General features: G+C 32.2%; 1 protein-coding gene across 1 annotated transcript; it reads left to right on the top strand.

Moving 5' to 3' along the window:
- Window positions 1–7,120: 7,120 nt before the first annotated feature.
- LOC134707072 (uncharacterized) lies at window positions 7,121–16,988 on the top strand. The gene is made up of 8 exons (XM_063566558.1): window positions 7,121–7,301; window positions 7,721–7,897; window positions 12,816–12,934; window positions 13,320–13,446; window positions 14,599–14,709; window positions 16,029–16,100; window positions 16,280–16,358; window positions 16,853–16,988. The coding sequence occupies exons 1-8, from the start codon at window positions 7,247–7,249 to the stop codon at window positions 16,881–16,883; spliced, it is 771 nt and encodes a 256-aa protein (XP_063422628.1). The 5' UTR covers window positions 7,121–7,246; the 3' UTR covers window positions 16,884–16,988.
- The last annotated feature ends 4,231 nt before the right edge of the window (window positions 16,989–21,219 follow it).

Raw genomic sequence — 21,219 nt, 5'->3', positions numbered from 1 at the left:
TCAGAGATCAATATTTTAATTAGATTGAATTTTCATGTGAATAAAATTAACCCAATTATTATTGTTTAGCAGTTGACAGAGCTTATGAAGCCGGAACGATAGACTGATAAAAATGTCTCAAATCTGGTCGTTTTTAGCACAGATATTCAGCTAGGCCCAGCACCCGTCAGTCTACCGAAAGCAACCCCTCTGCTTTGTTTCTACTTTCTTAAGACAACAATTGGACTGATACGAAAGCCTGTCATTCTGAAATTGCGTAAATTTTGCGGAAAAATAAATTTTCTGTTTTCTGTTTCTCACTTGCCATTGGAGTCAGAAATAGAGGTTGTTAAATCCTTTAAGCAAGTGTCTTAATATCATAAAAGCTGGATCATTAAAGAAAATAATACTTTAACTAACCGTCCTTGTACAACTACGTTAAAATATAACGCTAAATTGTTTGTTGTTTTTCTTTATTTTTACAGATTAACAAAGATTATATTTAAATTGTTTTTATAAAGCAGCTATCCTTTTTTTATTTTAATTATCATCCTTACATTCATTGAGTTCCATTTCAAATATACCAGTTTAAACTTTAAATTAATCATTAATAAAATAGTATACCGTAAATGCAGAAATTCCTCACAATAAATCTCTCTTTTAAGTTTACTTTTAAATTTTTTGAATAATTTTGCTCTTAGATAAATCGATGAAATAGAAACTTGGATGTAGTTATACAATGTGTCGTTTAAATTACACAAAAGTTTACATGTACATGCATTAATAATATTGACATATATATACATGTAACTGTACACCCTGCATTCATTATCCTTTATCGTAAAGTACGATCGTGTCAAATTGCTAAGAGACCCATTAAAACAAAATTGAAAGACGTCATCCGTAACATCATCATACATGTAAACCCATGAGTGCGTCTTACAATGTCTCAGTTATATGCATTAGATATAGGCTTCTTATAACTGAATTGCTTCAGCGTCGAAGATGTGCAACGACTACATCTGATTTATTGAAGTAATGAATAAAAAATTAATATTTAATCTTTTATTTTAAGCTTGTTCTAAAAAGAGCAATTGATTTTGATAAAGCAGGAATAGCGTGACTTCCTCAAATCTTCCATATGCAGTAACTTTTACTCTTTCAGAAGATGACTTAATTTGTAGCTTCAGAATGACTTCTCAATTACGTCTATATTTCTGTCATCAAATTGTTTGCTTTCCTGTGGTAGTAGGAATTGCCGCCTTTGTCGGTTTTCTGGTTTAAATGCAAACATTCTGTTCATTATTATACATTAATAATATAAATGTTCAGTGGCGGATGCAGGAATTTTCGAAAGGGGGGGTGCTAGCCCAGGGCAAAGGGGGGGTGCAGGGGGGGGGTGCAAACATATGTCCCGATTCAAATGCATTGATCGGCCAAAATAAAGGGGGGTGCGGACCCCCGGAACCCCCCCTCTGGATCCGCCACTGATGTTGCACAGAAAACATGAACCCTACCGCCTACGTCTTATTTATAGGATGAAATATGCATGTAATAACAGCTCATATCATAATCAAGACGAATTCAATCCTAAAATACTGCATTACGGTAACAAATCCCATGAATAGCCTAGATATTTAACTCTTTAGTAAATTATAACGGTTTGTAGTCTCATCAATTCGCAGCTCATGTTCATTGTACTGTAATTTATGTGTTATGAATTTTAATACAATTTGTCTTTTTTCGTTAAACATTATGTAAATAACAGTTTTCGATACGTATTTGTGCAATACCGAAAAGGATATATAGATGAAAAATAGCATAGAAACTTGATATTTATGTTCATTGTCATTATAAAAATGTGTTTCAAAATTGATTCTTTTGTTGTGAAAAAGATTTTAAACTGATTGTTCTGATAAAAACATCATAATAGGGAACTGCCAGAAGAATGTAAATGTCTCCCGTGTGCAGTAATATAAGTTCTTCTTGATGACCTGGAGTATTTTGGTAACATTCCATCGTCAACTGCATCATCACTGACCTGTTCCATCGTCACCTACATTAACGTTGGCCTGTTTAATGGTCAACTGCATCAACTGTTTCATGTTCAATCGTCAACTGCATCATCAATGACCTGTTCAATCGTCAACTAAATCAACTCTGACATGTTCAATCGTCAACTGTATCAACTCTGACCTGTTCAATCGTCAGCTGTATCAACTCTGACCTGTTCAATCGTCAGCTGTATCAACTCTGACCTGTTCAATCGCCAAGTGCACAATCTCTGACCTGTTCAATCGTCAATTGCATCATCTTTGATCTGTTCAATGGTCAACTGCATCAACTTCGACGTGTTCCATGATCAACTTCATCAACTCTGACCTGTTACATGGACAACTGCAGTAACTCTGACCTGTTCCCTGGTCAACTGCTTCATCTCGAACGTGTTCCATGGTCAACTGCATCATCTTGGAACTTGCCCGTTACAGTTGTCTTTAAATTTAAACCAAGGACGTATATTAGTTATACGTCCTTGTTTAAACGAATGAAATCTTATGAACACGTGATGGTGGTCAGCAAACCCAAGCTTCGTGCCAAACTTAATGACACACACACATTCAGAGTTATCTCTCTTTATATATTTTGATTATACAATTTTATCTCAATGAACTGTATACAGTTGTATTGCTCGCCTTCTTTAATTACTGTATACCAGAGGTAAGCATAAGGATGATGCATGAAAATAAAACAGTTAAGTCAATTTAAAGATAACAAGGTCCTATAATGATTATACTGAAATGCAGTCGACTTTAGCGTTTGATAGTTCATTGATAACATTCTGGCGTATCACAAACAAACAACTTGTTACGTCTCATTTCATTGGCCGAAAGATTTAAATACAACAACAATGTAGTCAGTGTGCACGTGAATTGACACAGGTGACCGACAATGGAATTTACTATTTTACTACGAACGCCACGAACGTAAAAACAATGATTTGTATAGTTTTACAAACCTTTGGTCAAAATAAATAAATAAATGTTTTGTTAACTTCAATAGTGGGGTCGAAATATTATACTGATATTTTGTTTTAAGTAATATTCTAAGTTCTTTGCATGCAGCAACTCAATTATCTTGTACCCGGCATGATGAGAAATATATTAAAGGATAAAATAAAATACATGAGCCGCTTTTATACGGATGAATATATGAACCACTTCTAATTTCTTTCATACTGACGATAGGTTATAATCCTAACAATGTCGTAGTCACTTAAGTATCTCATAATTCTTATCCAATAATTAATCAGGGGTTGCACTGACATTCCTCTTTTATTATTTCCATGCTATAAAACATACACACAGTACAAAAATGTAGCTATAAGCGTACCATAAACGGAGAAAATTGTCCCCAAAAGATAGAAACAAAATAACTTTAATCGTATCATTGGTGCACCTGAATGAATTCAGTAAAGGCAGGTTGTTGTAATAAATTGAAATGTTACATCGGCGAAGATTATTTCTTATGCATGTGTGGACCTCAATAATAAATTAATACTTGTGAGAAATCGTAGTTTATAAGGAACAATTCTCTTGTTTGAATTCGGGGCCTTTTATAGCTGACTATGCGGTATGGGCTTTGCTCATTATTGAAAGCCGTACGGTGACCTATAGTTGTTAATTTCTGTGTCATTTTGGTCTCTTGTGGAGAGTTGTCTCATTGGCAATCATACCGCATCTTCTTTTTTTTTTTTTTTTTAAATATAAATGAACTGTTTTCGATTTTAAATGGATGAACATTTATCTTTCAATTTTAAACTGTAAGAATAGAGCTGTAAAACATTATTGAACTATCCGCTAAAGTATTGTATTCGTATTTAAAATGAAATACAAAACGAAACGTGTATGATAAACGAAATATCAAGAAATTAAGGATGACTAAATGCATGTACAAGAAGAAACTCACCTTTTTATCGATACATTACAATGATTTAATGAATAAACACTTTTTAAAAAACTGTTTGTTTCTATTTACATAGATATAGGAAGATGTGGTGTGAGTGCCAATGAGACAACTCCCCATCCAAATAACAATTTATAAAAGTAAACCATCATAGGTCAATGTACGGCCTTCAACACGGAGCCACTGAACAACAAGCTATAAAGGTCCCCAAAATTACTAGCGTAAAACCACTAAACGGGTAAACGGGAAAACCAACGGTCTATAAATATTTACAATATATAATTTACGTTCGTTTTTCAACCGAGAATAGCAAAACCAAATGAAGTATATCGTTGGAGTTTATAAACTACATTTAATCATCCCCTGTGCCATGATTGGCCATCTCCGTTTTTTCAGAACAGAGCATGTTTGGTTACATGTTATGAATTTACTTACAATTTCGGAATATTTTTTTTCTTCAAGTAAACGGAACTTCAGAAAAAAAATCGCTATCCTATGTCGAATACATAAAACTTGGAAAAATATATGAAAAGTGTTTGTAGAAAAGTACGGTTTTATTTTTCAAGTACAACGTTAAATCATCGAGTCCATTGAGTAAAAGAAAATGCAGGATAAGCAATTTGGGGGAGGGGGGAGTAAATGAAAAAAATATGTGATTTGAGTTTTTTTTATCCTACATTGAACTTTTAATGTCGTCCCTTGATCTAGAGGAGACATTTAAATTGAATATTTAGATGTGAAAACTGTTAAGATTTTACAATATAAAGTTTAAACTTTACTACCAATTGCAGAAAAACTATTAAACCATTAATAAATTTCACATGCACATTTATAAAAGCTAGAATTTTGATTGGAATCATGTATTAGAATGCGTCGATGGAAGCTTTAAACGACCTTGACCAGATACGTGAATATTAATCAGTCCATTCAACGTTATAGTATGTGTGTTCTATTTTCGAAGGTGTGAGGTCGAAGGTTTGAATTGACCAATGGAAACGATCGTTCCTTAGAGAGTTGATCTAATAAAGTTTGTTTGACTGATTACGTCGTACTACCTTTCGCTAAGCTAAACCGCATATGAGTATATACTTCCGTACGATAAAATTCTTTTGGAAAAGAACTAGACTAATGTATTACGTTTCTCTGTTAGAGCCTTTATATTTATATTCGTAAATGGATAATGGAATTCACAGTTTTGACACACTAACCTATTATAATTAAACTTTCAGGAACTCAATTTTCGGCTCTTCCTCGACACCATTTGGGAGTATGGTCTTGAGGAAACGATGATAGTCCGTCGGAAGGGGCCGATAAATGGCTGACCCATGTTAAGAGAGAGCCATATCTCTTGCACGTTAAAGACACTAGTAGATTTTGAAAAAGTGTAGGCTACAAGGCAGCACTCGCATCCGCAAAGTGGAAAGGGATTGATATAAGTTGCAAAACTTGTTTCCCAATTCACTTTAAATAAATATGTTTAAACTATAATTAAACTTTCAACTTTATACGTTTTCTAACTAATAGGATGTCCTTAAAAAAATGTTTCAACATTAAAGTGTATTTGGAAATGTGACCGTAGATATATCTTAGAGCATGACGGATGATGAAGGATTTTAAATAACTGTCCAGTTGACATGATTGTAACAGCAGTATATATATATGCATTGCACATTCAAAGTCAATATGATCTACCTCGGGCTGGAGAGTAAGTCTTCGGGCAGTGCACACATCAATAAGCAGATCCCACAATTTGATAAAAAGTGGAAGTAACGCAAATACAAGAGGAATGAGGTTACCAATTTACACCATTTACACCCATGTATCAAATAGTTAATTGTGCCATCTTTGAAATAATCACTTATTTCGTCACATAAACGACCAAAGACAATTCAAGTTGTTGAAACATAAAACTATAACGATTCCGACATCATCATCTTTCACTATTAAGGTGAAACTTTCATATTATTTTTTTATATCTAGCATATATTAGATATAAAATCAGAACCTTTATTGTATAAATATATGATAATCTATCTAACATATATTCAAATATTTAATGATTTACTACCAGATAAAAATCCGGAAAAGAAATAAAAACAATTTCTGGAAACGTATCTATAATACTAAAATTACGAGGTCCAATTTGTCAGCCGTCATCACGCAAAATCGACGAATCAAAGAATTCAACTTTATATATAAATAATATAGTACAAAGGTGTAGATTAAAAATTACACCACACCAGTCCCTTTTGTTTTCCACCTAATTAATATTACTAATTAATAAGAAGTTCCGGGTCGAGTCCGATACCAATACCAATAGTATATTTACCTGTTATCTATTACCTTATATGTACCTTCCGCATCTGACAGGCGCACCTCCAAACCGTGTATTCAGGATTAATATGCTATATACACGGGTCATAATCACAGGGTTGACACTACTAAATTGTCAAATTTTTACCTTTGGTAGTATTTTAAATCAGTAAGACCATGGAAGTAATATGGTAAGACATTCTAAGATAACAATACGAAAACTAAAAATCTGGATTAAAAATAAGGCGTATAGGTACAGTTTTCAATTTGTTAGCGGGTATGACGTAAAACAGCGAATCAAAGAAGTCAACTTTTTTAAAACAATGCTGTTGATTAAAAAATGCTCCATTCTAGGACCTTTTGTTTTCCAAAAAAATAATATTACCAATAATTGATAAGTTCCAGTTCGACGGGTTCAAACAGAAAGATTTGAAAGCAGAGAAAACTGTGTATCTTATTATCGGCATGACTTTATCAGATGACAATACTAATTCTAAAATAAGGCTTGCGCATAGTTATATACTTTTTTAATTCAGTCACGGCCCCGCGATATCACGGATGTGTTCTAGTAATAGCTTAACTTTCCGGAAACGTATACAGTATTGGAACTTTGAAAAATTAACGGAAATGCAATAAGCCCTTCCTAACACATAATAAAGATAGGAAAAAGTACTATCGTCACAGGTGTGTATTATATTTTTTTTTAAAGAGTTCAAAAATATCTTCGATTGTTATGACATTGAACACTTTAAATAATTCTATTAACATTATACAGAATCCTAATCTTGTTCCATCAGTACATTGTTTCTTTCATGAACCATATTGTTTAATGACTGATATTTATCAGATCCTGTGCGTTCCTGTCCTCAAGGGAAATATTTGACATTGATTGTGACAAAAACATACGTTAATGGTACGCAATTTACTTCAAAATTCACAAATTTTATTCGTTAGAGATGCAACAGATTTTGTTGCCTTATAAAATAGAAATATGGAAGGTGTCGTAAAGTGTTTTGTCTTCATGGTATTCATATTTCATACCAAAAGTGAGTTTTTTTGTTACTTTTTTTTAAACAACAACAATGGTCATTCTTATAGAATATTGGATGAATATTTAATCAATAAATGATATGTTAATTTTGTGTAATTACCTTTGGCTAATAAGATTTGTTATTCAACATACTAAATTCGGGAAATTTTAAATGTTTACATAGAATCATTCCAAATTCAAAACCGAAAATGCAAATCGGTTTAAAAAATAGCAGATAGATATCCAATGCTGAATACTATAATTATTTTTATTATTATATGAAAGCACATTGAAAAACGGAAAAGTACAAACTTAAATTAACTTGTGGATCAAATATTGTTTAATTAAACAAAATTTGTTTTTATCATTATCATAAATTATATCATTTGAACCGATGACTTGTCTGAGCACATCTTACTTATGTCATATTTTCAGATGTTCTCTCCACTGTATATTTTTCTGGAGAAATGGAAGAAACGTACCACAATAGTTCCAAGTATTGTGAAAATATGGGAGGAAAGCTCCTTGGATATGGAGAATTGCTTATTAAAATTGCAGAAACGTGTTCTTCACTGTCTAGTTGGACAGCAACTCCATGGTATAACCGTAAAAGTAAGCAAGTATAAATCGCTGATTATTTATATATATGTATAATAATATACAAATAAGTCTAGAAGATCTTGTATATAAACCAACGAGACAGCAACCCAAAGACAAAACAAACGTTAATTCAAACTGAAGAGAATTGGTTCTTCGCTGTTTTATTGAAACTTAAAAAAAATATGCCTTTTTCATTAAGATTTTACAATTTTTAGTCGTAAGTTGTGGTTATAAATTATTTAAATTTGCACGCCGTGATTTACAGGGTAAAATAACACATTTTCGAGCATATCGACAATACTTAGATATAGGAAGATGTGGTGTGAGTGCCAATGAGACAACTCTCCATCCAAGTAACAATTAAAAAAGTAAAACATTATAGGTTAAAGTACGGCCTTCAACACGGAGCCTTGGCTCACACCGAACAACAAGCTATAAAGGGCCCCAAAATTACTAGTGTAAAACCATTAAAACGGGAAAACCAACGGTCTAATCTATATAAACAAAACGAGAAACAGTCTTTAACCTGTCGAAGGACGCCCATTTACTTGTTTAATAAAAGTTACATCTGTATATGGAATAAAGGTTTGTTGCTAAATGGTCATATTCATGTCGTGTTGTGGTTGCTTGAATTCAAATAGCACAGAGGTAACGATATAAATATGCGACAGCAAAATACCGCTTTACTGAAAAAACAAAACAAAATTGTTATCCGTTGGGAGTACGTTGATGTACTGACCAAATACCACATTGTACTCGCCCTTTTTGAACACAATCAGACTGTTTGCTGTTTATACTCTTCAAGACATTGTTTCATAAATTGTCAAGAACAAAATCAAGTCATGTGTAGCTAACAAATTTCTTATCAAACACCGCATATTTTAAATATTCAAGAAAGTAAATACTTTTGAAAGATTTCCTTTTGAAATCAATAATAAAGATCTTGCAAACCTGAAAAACAAAACAAAATTAATGAAATTATACACAAAACAAAAACAAAACAAGTACTTAGTCTAGACTTAGTATTTAGAAACCAAGTATGAATGTTGGAACAAACTGTTAGTGACTTGTTTTACTTTGAAAAACCTTCTGTGGGACCAGTAAGCCGATTTTTTTTTTATTATTATACTTGTCATATTTACCCTATGTTTTTAGTAGATCTATTGCATTGAAGAAGTATTGTACTTTTGATTGCCTAGTAAACATAGATAAATAAGTTATGTTATACTTAAGGCAAAATAAGACCAAAGAATGTGAAAAATATATAGATAAATCTGACTACGGGCAAAACCTTTTAAAAACGTGTTTACTATTTAATAAATCTTTATGGTCTAAATAAATTACTGATAATGACACTAGAGTCATTTTTGGTCAATTTTCATCAGAATGATACATACTCAATTTTAAGCACTATTATAATAGCAATAACATTAACGGTACCAATTTTTCTGCACTAGAGTAGTACTTTTTACAACCAATCTCTGGATTAAATCTCTCAGACACCAAATGTTCATTTGTATGCACTTTACCGGGTAGCACGAACGGACGCCTAAAGGGTGAAAATAAAAGTTGTCCGTTGACAAAATTGTTATCCGTTGGGAGTCCGTTGATGTACTGACCGAATAAACGGACTTGTGATGAGATGATTGAAGCTATTAATTTTCTCCTTGACAATATTTATGTACGTTTCGGCAACAAAGTTTATCGACAGGTTGTAGGTATCCCCATGGGCACTAATTGTGCCCCTCTAATAGCAGGCTTGTTTTTGTACTGTAACGAATCAGTTTATGACTAAACTCAGTAAAGACCCGTCGAAATTGCATTTAATTGATAAATTCAACACTTACCGTTAATTTGATGATACTTAAGTTTGTTCATTAAATAATCAAGAATTTTCTCAATATACTGCTAAAATTTACCCCAAGGAACTTACTTTAAATAAATCAAATTTATTCGGTAATAACTGTCCTTTCCTGGATTAAGATATTTCGGTTTTAAACGGGAAACTCCACACTAAAATCTACGACAAAAGATACAATTTTTCGTTCCCTATTGTTAATTTTCCATTTTTAGATGGTGGTGTTCCTTTGGCACCATCTTACGGTGTTTATAATTTACAACTTGTTCGCTATGCCCGTGTCTGTTGTGGCGTTTTTTATTTTAACGAACGCAACCTATGTATTACTGGTAAATTATTAAACCAGGGATACCGTTACCATAAATTACGTTTTACATAGATATAAAGATTTGGTTTTGAAGTTTGGTTGTACCTGTAATAAACTTATTTCAAACGGGATAGCACATCCTTATTTTTACGGAAATGTTGTTAGCCGTGCCCGGAAATTTAGAAATGATCCATGTAAACTTGTCGTTCCTTTAAATATACTTATTCTAAAAGGTTGCCTAATCAACACTGTAATAAGATCATTGAATATTGTTTTATTGGTATAAATATTGATTTTGTTATCAGTAAATTAAAAGCTAATTAAATATTACTTGTATTTTATATACATATACATATTCATGGATCTATAATCTGTCGATACCTGTAACTTGGCATTGCACAAGGTCATGTTTTTCTCTGGCTGTTTATGACGTCTTTACACTAAATCCATTGGATGTTTGATGTGTACGGATTGATATTGTATTCTTAGATGCATGATTTTTTTTATTAGTTATTAGTGGCTTTGAACTTCCTGTCAGATAACTGCGAGTACTCGAAGATCTGTTCATTGTGTCTTTTTGTGTCGGGATGTATAAGTACCCGGCCACGTCCACTTGTAATTTTGTCCATTTGATGAGTTAAGCCTTTTTCGACTGATTTTTATAGTTCGTTCTTATGTTGTACTGTTATACCACTGTCAGGTTAGGGGAGGGTTGGGATCCCGTTAACATGTTTATCCCCGCCACATTGTGTATGTATGTGCCTGTCCCAAGTCAGGAGCCTGTAATTCAGTGGTTGTCGTTTGTTTATGTGTTACCTTTTTGTGTTTCGTTCATTTGTTTTACATAAATAAGGCCGTTAGTTTTCTCGTTTGGATTGTATACATTGTCTTATCGGGGTCTTTTATAGCTGACTATGCGGTATTAGCTTTGCTCAATGTTGAACACCGTACGGTGACCTATAGTTGTTAATGTCTGTGTCATTTTGGTCTTTTGTGGATAGTTGTTGATTGGCAATCATACCACATCTTCTTTTTTTTATATTGTTACGAATGCACAACGGACACACAACGGATATGCAACCTACGAGAAACGGAAACGTACCGGACAAAACGGATGTCGAACGCACATCCAACGGACGAGCACCGCATGAAACGGACACCTAACGGAAGCGTACCGGGAAAAAACGGATGAACAAGATATACGGAAATATTAAAGGCGACAGTAATAATACATGTTAATCGCATAAATATTCAAAATGTTTCTGTGTAACTGGTTTTTGGCTTGTTCTTCAAAATGCCGCCAAAGGGCAGTGTCTGGCCTGAATAAGAGCTGCTTGATTGTGAAGACGTGCCCTTACTCTAAGATCAATTATGAATGATAGAATTTCATGAACCTTAAGAAATCTGACTTGCCAATAATGAAGCATTTCTGACGCGAAAATTTCAATTAACACTTGTCCGTTTAAGATCCATTCATCGTCCGTTTTATCCGTTATACGTCCGGTAGAAGTCCGTTTCTCATTCATTCAACATCCGTTTTATCCGTTAAACGTCCGGTAGAAGTCTTCCAGACCACCAACGGATGTATAACGTACACGTAACTGGTACACAACAGAAACGAAACGGAAGAGAACCGTACAAAACGGACGCCTACCGGATGTTCAACGGACATTTCATCCGTTGGACGGACGTCATGCTCAAAATTTTCAACCGGACAGAACGGACGTCGACGGATAAAACGGACATGCAACGGATCTGGACGGACGTCTAACGGATAAGAACGGACGTCTAACTGATATGAACAGATTGAAAAAAAGTCATCCAATAGGCATCCGTTTGAGCTAGCCGTTAATGTGTGACCGAGACTTATTATTATATATAAAAAAAAGATGTGGTATGATTGACAATGAGACAACTTTCCACAAGAGACCAAAATAACATAAAAATTAAAAATTATAGGTCACAGTACGGCCTTTAACAATGAGCAAAGCCTATACAGCAGAGTCAGCTATAAAAGGCCCTGAAATGACAGTGTAAAACAATTCAAACGAGAAAACTAACGGCATAATTGATGTAAATAAAGGCAACAGTAGTTTACCACTGTTCGAAATTCATAAATCGATAGAAAAAAAACAAATCCGGGTTACAAACTAAAACTGAGGGAAACGTTTGTAAAAGTTGAACAAAAAACAAATATGAAACACATATTAAACAAATGACATTGTTCATAACTGTTCCTCACACTTCGTTCCACTATTAACGACAAGTAAATTGGGACATGTAGTATGTAACATATATCATGTTCACGAAGTCCCATTGGCATTCTAAACTATGAAAGAGTATAAAACGACTATAATAATCCTTTCGTAATCAAAATTTGACTATTGTTTTTCATGATCGATTGATGTGATTTTAAAGTCCAGTGGCAAATACATGTTTAGTTTATGCATATTTAGTTCGATAGCAAATTCACAACTGTTAAAAACTTGCCCGATGTGGTTTAAGTGGGTTGACTGTATAAAGGAAGGGATCCTTGTAAAACGAGGACGTGCGTTAACAAACCACTGTAAATTACGATGACGAAAAACAAAAATCTCCTGTTATTTCACAAATTTTATATTCCCTAATTATTCTATAATTATATATTATATATATAAGTCAAAATATTAAAAATAAAACCTATTGCAAAGTAAAACTCAATACAAACTGTTTTTAAATGACGGACAGTAAAGGTTACAATCTTCAATTATTGTTTTAAATTGCAGTTGGGTGTTTTATTGGAGTGAATATACTAAGAGAGACACAAGACGGAAAAGAAAATAAGCATTTGGCAATGTGTGCTGATTTCTGCGCCGATTCTAACTTTACATCTATTGGATTATGGGTAAGAATATGTTATAACAGGACGTAAACTCTTAACAAAATGTGAAAAACAATAAATACGTGTTATGAGTATATGAGCTAACTTCAGTATTATTTTGATTCGGATTTGTGATCCCATACAGAAAAAGTACATTTTTATCATCTTGAATTTTGAGTGAATTTTTTTTTGATACGTGTTCGTATCAGATACTGTCTCTGTTACAGTTTTATCTGTATACCGGAAAAAAATATCAAGTCTGTCAAAAGAGAAGTCGTAAAATTCTCATAGAATAGTCGTTGTCAAGATATATTCAAAAAAATTTATCTATTAACTCGATGTTTTAGGTATGGGTTGATTTATGTGATAGCTATATAATGACAATTTCCTTTTTTTCCCATTTAATAAGACAACAAAATGTCAATGTTATGGAGAAACCCAAATACTTGTACAATCAACATGCGACTCAACAACATGTCCAGCAAATGCAAACGAAAGATGTGCAGTTGGAGATGCTGGAGTCATTTATGAAAAAGGTAAACTACTTAGTATGTTATCTAATACTATTACTTGTGTTACTTTTATATTTTATATGTTTTGTAAGGATTTAGGTTTGTAATTTTCAAAACTTAATGAGCTGTGTTGGTTGTTCACTTTTATAGTTCTTTACTATTTGAAATACTTTTAATTGTTTGAGAGTTTTTTTCATTTTCTTTTCAATTTTCAATGAATTAATAAAGTACAAGAATATAAATCTTTATCATTAAGTTTCGGCATCCGACTTTATATGAATAAACTATAATGACCAAGATTCCTATCCATTAACTCAACACCCAATATTTCATACATAGGTCACATAATGAATATTACCTCATTACCCCAATGGTCACTCTTATAATTGTACCGTTAAAATCTTATTTTACTAGTTCGTGTGTTGAGGTACAAAACTACCGACTACATGTACATGAGTCAAAAGATATTTTCCGAAATTTGTGTATCATCCACATAGAGGAGGTCCCTATACATCTATGTTGGTGGTTTTATCTAGAAACTTTACTCTAGTAACCCAGTTAATCTTAACGTACATTTTAAGTGTATCTATAACTGGTCGGTTGCAGCCTTTGTGTTAGAATAGATTTATGTTACTTCCGATCAGTTTGGCATGTCATTGGTATTGGTATTACGTTGTTTCATATGCGTTTAGTTTATTAGTAGAAAAAATTGGCAATTATTTTAAACTTTGACTTTTGTACTCGAAAATCAGAGTGGTTTCCTCTCTTTCTTTAATTATTGTTGACAAAGAAAATTTAAATGTTGAAAGGAACTTTATGGTCATCATATAAACATGATAAACAATTAAAAGTTTAAAACTGATTGAATTATATGCTTTTTAGGAGTGTCATTAAAACAATTATCTCTGCTATTGTTCCCCTTTTCAGCAGGATTAAAAGATCGTGCCCTACTTTGTCATTTGAATTATTATATGTATACGTAGCTAGTTTTAGTATCTGCTCACTCCGGAAGACGGTTAGGGCCACTTTAAACAAAATGCTATGCTGTGTGTCGTGAAAAAAATGTCATACACACAAAAAATAAACACAATGTGGCACTAACTATCTTCACCAGTGCAGTTGATAAGTACGATAACAGTTGCATGTCTAATATGTTTTTTATGTTTTATTCCATAGTTGATAAATCTGGAGCGCTCTGTAGATATAGATCATTCAAGAAGGCTTCCGATGGAGGAATAACGCTAAAGTTTGCGCAATGTGAAGAAAAGAAACCCTTTATTTGTAAAGGTGTGTTTACACTTATCTGAAATATTTATTGATCTTATATAATTACTCGTATTCTCTAAATTAGATGTCTGCTTTTTGATGATAAATCCTATCAGACAACTTATATATCAACTTTATATTGAATCATGTTTGTCTTGTTTTAATCTTAACTCATGCATTATATTAATAATATTCAATACCATGTATTATTAAGTTGTATAATTTTGTACGTTTTACTTGTATTCTACTCTTTCTTCTATCAAAATTTAAACTATCAATGCGGTTCTTACATAGTACCAATTTGTTCAGAATAGAAGTCAATCTTAACAAATGTGGTCAGCTTCCTGCTTTACTTTGATTTGTACAGTAGTTAAATATTTTGTTTGGATATTATCCGAATGTCCTCACAAACATCTTTGATAAGTCAGAACCACAAATATTCGGCAAATCCTCCCCCCCCCCCTGTAATAGCTACATGTATGTTGCGAAACTTGTTGTCCGTTCGTTTTGTGTGTTTAAGTTTTTGATTTTACCATTTGATTAGGGACTTTCTGTTTTCAATTTTCCTCCGGGTTCGGATTTTTTTTTATTTTAATTTTTTCTAGATGCATAAAATTGAGAAAGGAAATGGTGAACATGTCAAAGCGACAACCACCCGACCATAGAGCAAACAACAGCCGAAGGCAACCAATGGGTCTTCAATGTAGCGAGAATTCCCGCACCCGTAGGTGTCCTTCAGCTGGCCCCTAAAATATGCATAATAGTACAGTGATAATGGACGTCATACTAAACTCCGAATTATACACAAGAAACTAAAATTTAAAATCATACAAGACTAACAAAGGCCAGAGGCTCCTGACTTGGGACAGGCGCAAAATTGCGGCGGGGTTAAACATGTTTATGAGATCTCAACCCTCCCCCTATACCTCTAGCCAATGTAGAAAAGTAAAAGAATAACAATACGCACATTAAAATTCAGTTCAAGAGAAGTCCGAGTCCGAAGTCAAAAGATGTAACAAAAGAAAATAAATAAAATGACAATCATACATAAATAACAACAGACTACTAGCAGTTAACTGACATGCCAGCTCCAGACCTCAATTAAACTGATTGAAAGATTATGTCTTCATCATATGGAGGTACAATCCCTGCCGTTAGGGGTTTAGTATCATACTATCATAAAATATATGAGAAGAACATAACCCGTGTCATGCCAACAACTGGTTTTTTTTACATGTATTAAAAGTTACTTCCTTTATTCAAGAGCAACACCTTACATTAATGTAACAATATAATTTGCTTTTAAGTTTTCCATTAAATATAATCTTTTACATTAACAGTTGGAGACACAGAAAATATACAATGTTCGTTTAACATGGGCGATACTGCAGGGATGTCAGCAGAAACACAAGGTAACATTATAAAAAATCATAATTCGAATACAATGATGAGTGATGTACTGGTATTGTTTTTACTTTTCCATTTTTCAGGAAACGATTTATAAGTAAAGTAAATAAATATTTATGTTTTTTAAGTTTTTCACATGCAATACCGTTTAATTGAGTTATAAATATTTTTAACTTTTTTTCAGGTGCCATTATCGGCGTAGTAGTAGCAGTTGTTGTCATAGTAGTACTTGTTATGCTGATACTACTTTTTCTTAGACACAGGTATTAACATCTATGTTTTGAACACTTTCTAATATTATTTTTTTTATTTCTGTTACGTGTGTATTTTTGAATAATTATTTTTTCTTTGTATTATCAAAGATAGTAAAATTTACTGGAATTCTATGCGAAAAATTATAGATTTAGCTAGCTATACAACCAAGTTTTCACCAATTTCTACATATGAAAATGCTTGTACAAAGTCAGGAATATGACAATTGTTTTCCATTCGTTTCGTGTGTTTGAGCATTTGATTTTTAGGAATAAAAATCATCTTAAAACCTATAAGTTACCATGATAATGTTGAAAATTTGTAATGACTGCATTTATGCGCATGCATATTTCTGATGACAAAATGCAAAATATATACATGTATGGTTAAATTGTTTACAAAATAAAGCTTTAATTATAGATACATTGTATACCAACAATAAAGACTTAGTAAGAGTATTTCCGAATACAATTATCATTCAAATGTTACTTCTTTCTTTTTTCAGGAGGAAATCTCAGAATAAATTTAGTGGATAGTAGACTTGATGATGGTTTCAATTCATGACATTTTATTACTAAATTGGATATTATCATCTGATATGTACCGAGTATAAACTTAAGAACAAAAAAAAAAAGAAACAAATTATATGAGTTTGCATCAGTCATCCACCTAGAGCACTATGACTAAACAGAGAGATCCTGATATTAAACTGCTACAATCGTTGAATCTTTTAAATTTGTATTTGATATAAAGATATAATCTATGAACTTATTTAAACATGCATGTGTATTTTATACTGTTAGTAAACTCGCTATTTCGTATAAGCACGGTACCAACTCTCACTGGTATAGTAATCTTGAGGTGGTAGAGGTGTCTGCCTCCATCTTGGATGGTAAAAAACAGAGAACCAATTTGAAAGGTCCAGACTTTCTATCAAATTAGCAAAATTTGATGCAGGAATGCAGATATTTAATGCGAATTTTTATTTAAATGAACCAATTTATAAGAATATAACTTATAACTATTAATATTTTTGCAAAATTTAATGTTGATTGTTTTTTTTTTATTTAAAAAAAAAATAATGTCATTTTAAGGGGAGGTAACTATAAAACAGTGAATGATTCTTCATGAAATTTTCCTATTTTGTATTTTCGACGGAAAAAACGTAATGTGACCATATATTTTCTTTTGATATTCTCAAAGCATTGCCTGAAAGCTATCTTAAGTATTTAACAATTCTACCATTATATTGTTTAGTTTCTAATCACAAGATGGTGTTTTTTCCTGTATAAATAATCCATACAAAATGTGTCATTTTATCACGTCCTGTAGCTTGAGAAAATGCGCGGTGACCTATCATTTATATTACATTTTTCAACATATATCAATAGATACTACGTTTTGGCAAAGTATGAACAAATTCTATTATTTTTATTTTAGACTCCCATACCACCTTGAATAGTAATGTAAGAGTAGATATACAATGTAGATAGCTTTCGTTGATGTGCCATTATCTGATAAAAATATGATAAACACATAGATTTATAAAAAAAAATACATTCTACAGTAATGTGCCCATTGATTTAACTATATTGAGAATTGGTAAAAAGAAAAATGTGATAACTTTGTGTGACTGTGTGACTGCATATTTTACACAAGGAGTTGTGGAGTATTCGTCAACGAGACAACAACACAATTGATGAAAAACCATGCATAAACAGTCTTCATCAAAATAAAGGTGTCTATAAAACATCTAGCTCTCTTGTCTGTACAGTTGGGAAATAAATCTAACAGATTTACAAGTACACGACCACGTGTCTATTTGTATTTTTGACCATCTGATGAGTTAAGCCTTTTTCAACTGATCCCGCTAACATGTTTAACCTCGCCACATTATTTATGTATGTGCCTGTCTCGAATCATCATGAGTCTGTTATTAAGTGTATGTCGTTTGTTTATGTGTTACATATTTGTTGTTCGTTCTTTTTTTGTACATAAATAAGACTGTTAGTTTTCTCGCTTGCATTGCTTTACATTGTCATTTAGTGGCCTTTTATAGCGGACTATGCTATATGGGTTTTTCTCATTGTTAAAGGTCATACAGTGACCTATAGTTGTTAATTTCTGTGTCAATTTGGTCTCTTGTGAAGAGTTGTCTCATTGGCAATCATACCATATCATCTTTTATTAATACCAACATATTAGTATTATACAAATCACTGATTTTTCTCTTTAAAGTATATTGTTTCATCTAAATGCGCTTGTTTATGTGTTCGTTAAACGTTTAATTCAGGGGTAGTTTTCACGAAGCTGTTCTAAGACATGTCATGAGATATATCTTAGAACATGTCTTATGATCCTCTTATGACTATCCTAGGATATATCTCAGACCTCGTCTCGAAGCTGTCTTAAGATGATCTTAGCAAAGATATCATTAACCTGTCACAAGTGCTTTAAATTGTCAAATATTAACATTGTTTTACGTAAAATCATGTAACTCTAGTATGTCTTTACCATAAATTATTATACGTATTGATTAATAAGCCGGATAGCCGGATAATAAGCAAAATAAACGTATACAAAATAAATGTACATCAAAATTATCTTAAAATAATACAACAATATACTGTAATATGAAATTTTTAATAAAATATTGAGAGAGAAAAAGAATAAAAAGATGACATGTTCTTGAACAAGAGAGTTGAATTCAATTAGCCACTGTATCGGTTATAAGAGATAAAAGGATAAAATCGTGCATTCTTGATAACAACACATCGAATGTTCATTGTTGACAAATCATGATAATCCGTCATTCTATGAAGATTTAAGTTATAAGCAGGAACAGTAGAATAGATAATTAGATAATAAATAGATTTGGTGTATTTACTGTCTTCTGATTGGTTAAAAGTAATAGTTTTATTTTCAATGTTGTCAATTTTTATGGTGACACGCCCACGCTGACGTTGTGTATTCATACGCCAACATGTGTGTACGTTGTTATTGTTAATATAAATAATATAAAAAGTAGGTTGAGCCTTATTTTTTATAGAAACTTATTTATAATTAATGGCAATTATTATCATTATTTAATGTAAAGAGTCAAAAAATAAATTTATGGTTCAATAAATTCAAAATAAATAATAGCCATTCATTGAATAAAAAGATAAATAGCAAAATTAATATAAAAAATGAGTATAATTTGTATAAATAAACGTTTGACTATCTTGTACGACCATCTTAAGACACCTCTCGGGAAGTCCTAACTTTATGACCAAATTTAAGAGATGTCCTTATTTAAGACCACTTTGTGAAACTCACTTAGGACTAAGATATGTCGTAAGACATAATTATCTTAAGATAACTTCAACATTTCAATTCCAGTTTTTTAACTATTTCAATGCGTGTCTTTCTCTTCAGTGCCGATTAAAGATGAATATTCAATATATACTACGATGAGACAAATGATGTACAAATGTATCACATATTTAGTATATTGACATCCCTAATCTTGTATGTTGTAAGCAAATAGATACGGGTTTTAATCAGTTGCATCACATGGACTTTTGGCATGCATGATATTCAGATTAAACCTGACAATGTCTCTTTTTCCATACTCATTCTTTGCAATCGGATACAGTCGAAATATACATGATTTCAATATGAATAAAAAAGAACTATAATGATAAACGTCAATGAGACAGCAAACCTTACAATAATAATCAAAGTATATCTAAAGATCAACACTTAGGCTTCAAGAAAAACAAATGCTTGAACAATATGCAAAGTTTTTTTTAATCCAGTATCTAAAAAAGCTGTGAATTATACATTAACAGAAAAAAAATCAAAGATCTGCCTACACACCCAATTTTCCTAATAATGAAGAACATTTAAAAACGACAAAACTGACGAGTTTTCATATTTGACACAAGCACATGTAGATCGAGTGAAGTTGACGTTCTAGTTTTTAGCAGATCTAAATCTCCCTTGTTTCATCTAAATCAGCAGATAGGTATAACATACACAACAAAATATACACAAAAAAAAGGAACAAGAAAAGCATTTAACAAAATATTTGAGAACTATAGCTACTGGTGAAGCATTGTGTTTTCAAAATCATGTTTCCAGTGGCAAGTATGTTAAAGTTGAAGGTTGAAAGTGTTTGCAAAAATGGAATCATGAAGGAACAAATGAAAAATAGTTTTGCTGAAAGGTACAATGTACAAATACTCTCCATGGAAAAGTATTGGAATAGAATAATCTTAGAGCAGTAGATCTAGAAAATAACTGTCTTCTTTGACACAGCTTGACAATAAAGACCTTGTTATCAGCTCTTTGGTCGGGTTGTTGTCTCTTTGTCATATTCCCCATTTTCAAGTTTACCTTTATTATGTCATGGCCTACATTAAATGTCTGTTCTCGTGATTCAACATGTACAGAGTTACAAGTACGGTTTTCTAAAAATGACAACATTTTAAACATCTTTTTTTTTTTTAATTTTAAGTGTTTGAAACATTTGACGTACATTTTCTATAATTATTTTCATTTATATGTTGTACTGTTAAATCAATCATTCTTAATCAGAACGATAATTGTATGTGTGAGTGTATGCGAGTGGGAGAGAAACGCTTTTTATTTTTACTTTATGTGATTACATGCTAGTTATGAGCCTGGGAATAAAATATCTTTATCTTATCTTATACTGTCCCGTCAAACCGCTGAGCTGTTGAGACCATCAAAAACTGACAGTCCATCAGCAGTGGTAGAACCTTCAATTATACGCTTATGTTTTTCTGTTATATAATTAAAATTTCATATAGATCTAGAAATTAAATAAATTTTCTACCGAGTACTCATTGTGTTCAGTCATATTTC

The sequence above is a fragment of the Mytilus trossulus genome, chromosome 2 (genome assembly GCF_036588685.1).
Source record: "Mytilus trossulus isolate FHL-02 chromosome 2, PNRI_Mtr1.1.1.hap1, whole genome shotgun sequence".
NCBI lineage: Eukaryota > Metazoa > Mollusca > Bivalvia > Mytilida > Mytilidae > Mytilus > Mytilus trossulus.
This window is presented reverse-complemented; position numbering and strand designations above follow the sequence as displayed.

What these genes read in the sequence shown, in the direction of transcription:
- LOC134707072 (XM_063566558.1), top strand. Translation starts at nt 7,247, where the DNA reads ATGGAAGGTGTCGTAAAGTGTTTTGTCTTCATGGTATTCATATTTCAT. An exon ending in TGGAGTCATTTATGAAAAAG is followed by an intron (nt 13,447 to 14,598) that starts GTAAACTACTTA and finishes TTTATTCCATAG; the next exon opens with TTGATAAATCTGGAGCGCTC. An exon ending in GAAACCCTTTATTTGTAAAG is followed by an intron (nt 14,710 to 16,028) that starts GTGTGTTTACAC and finishes TTACATTAACAG; the next exon opens with TTGGAGACACAGAAAATATA.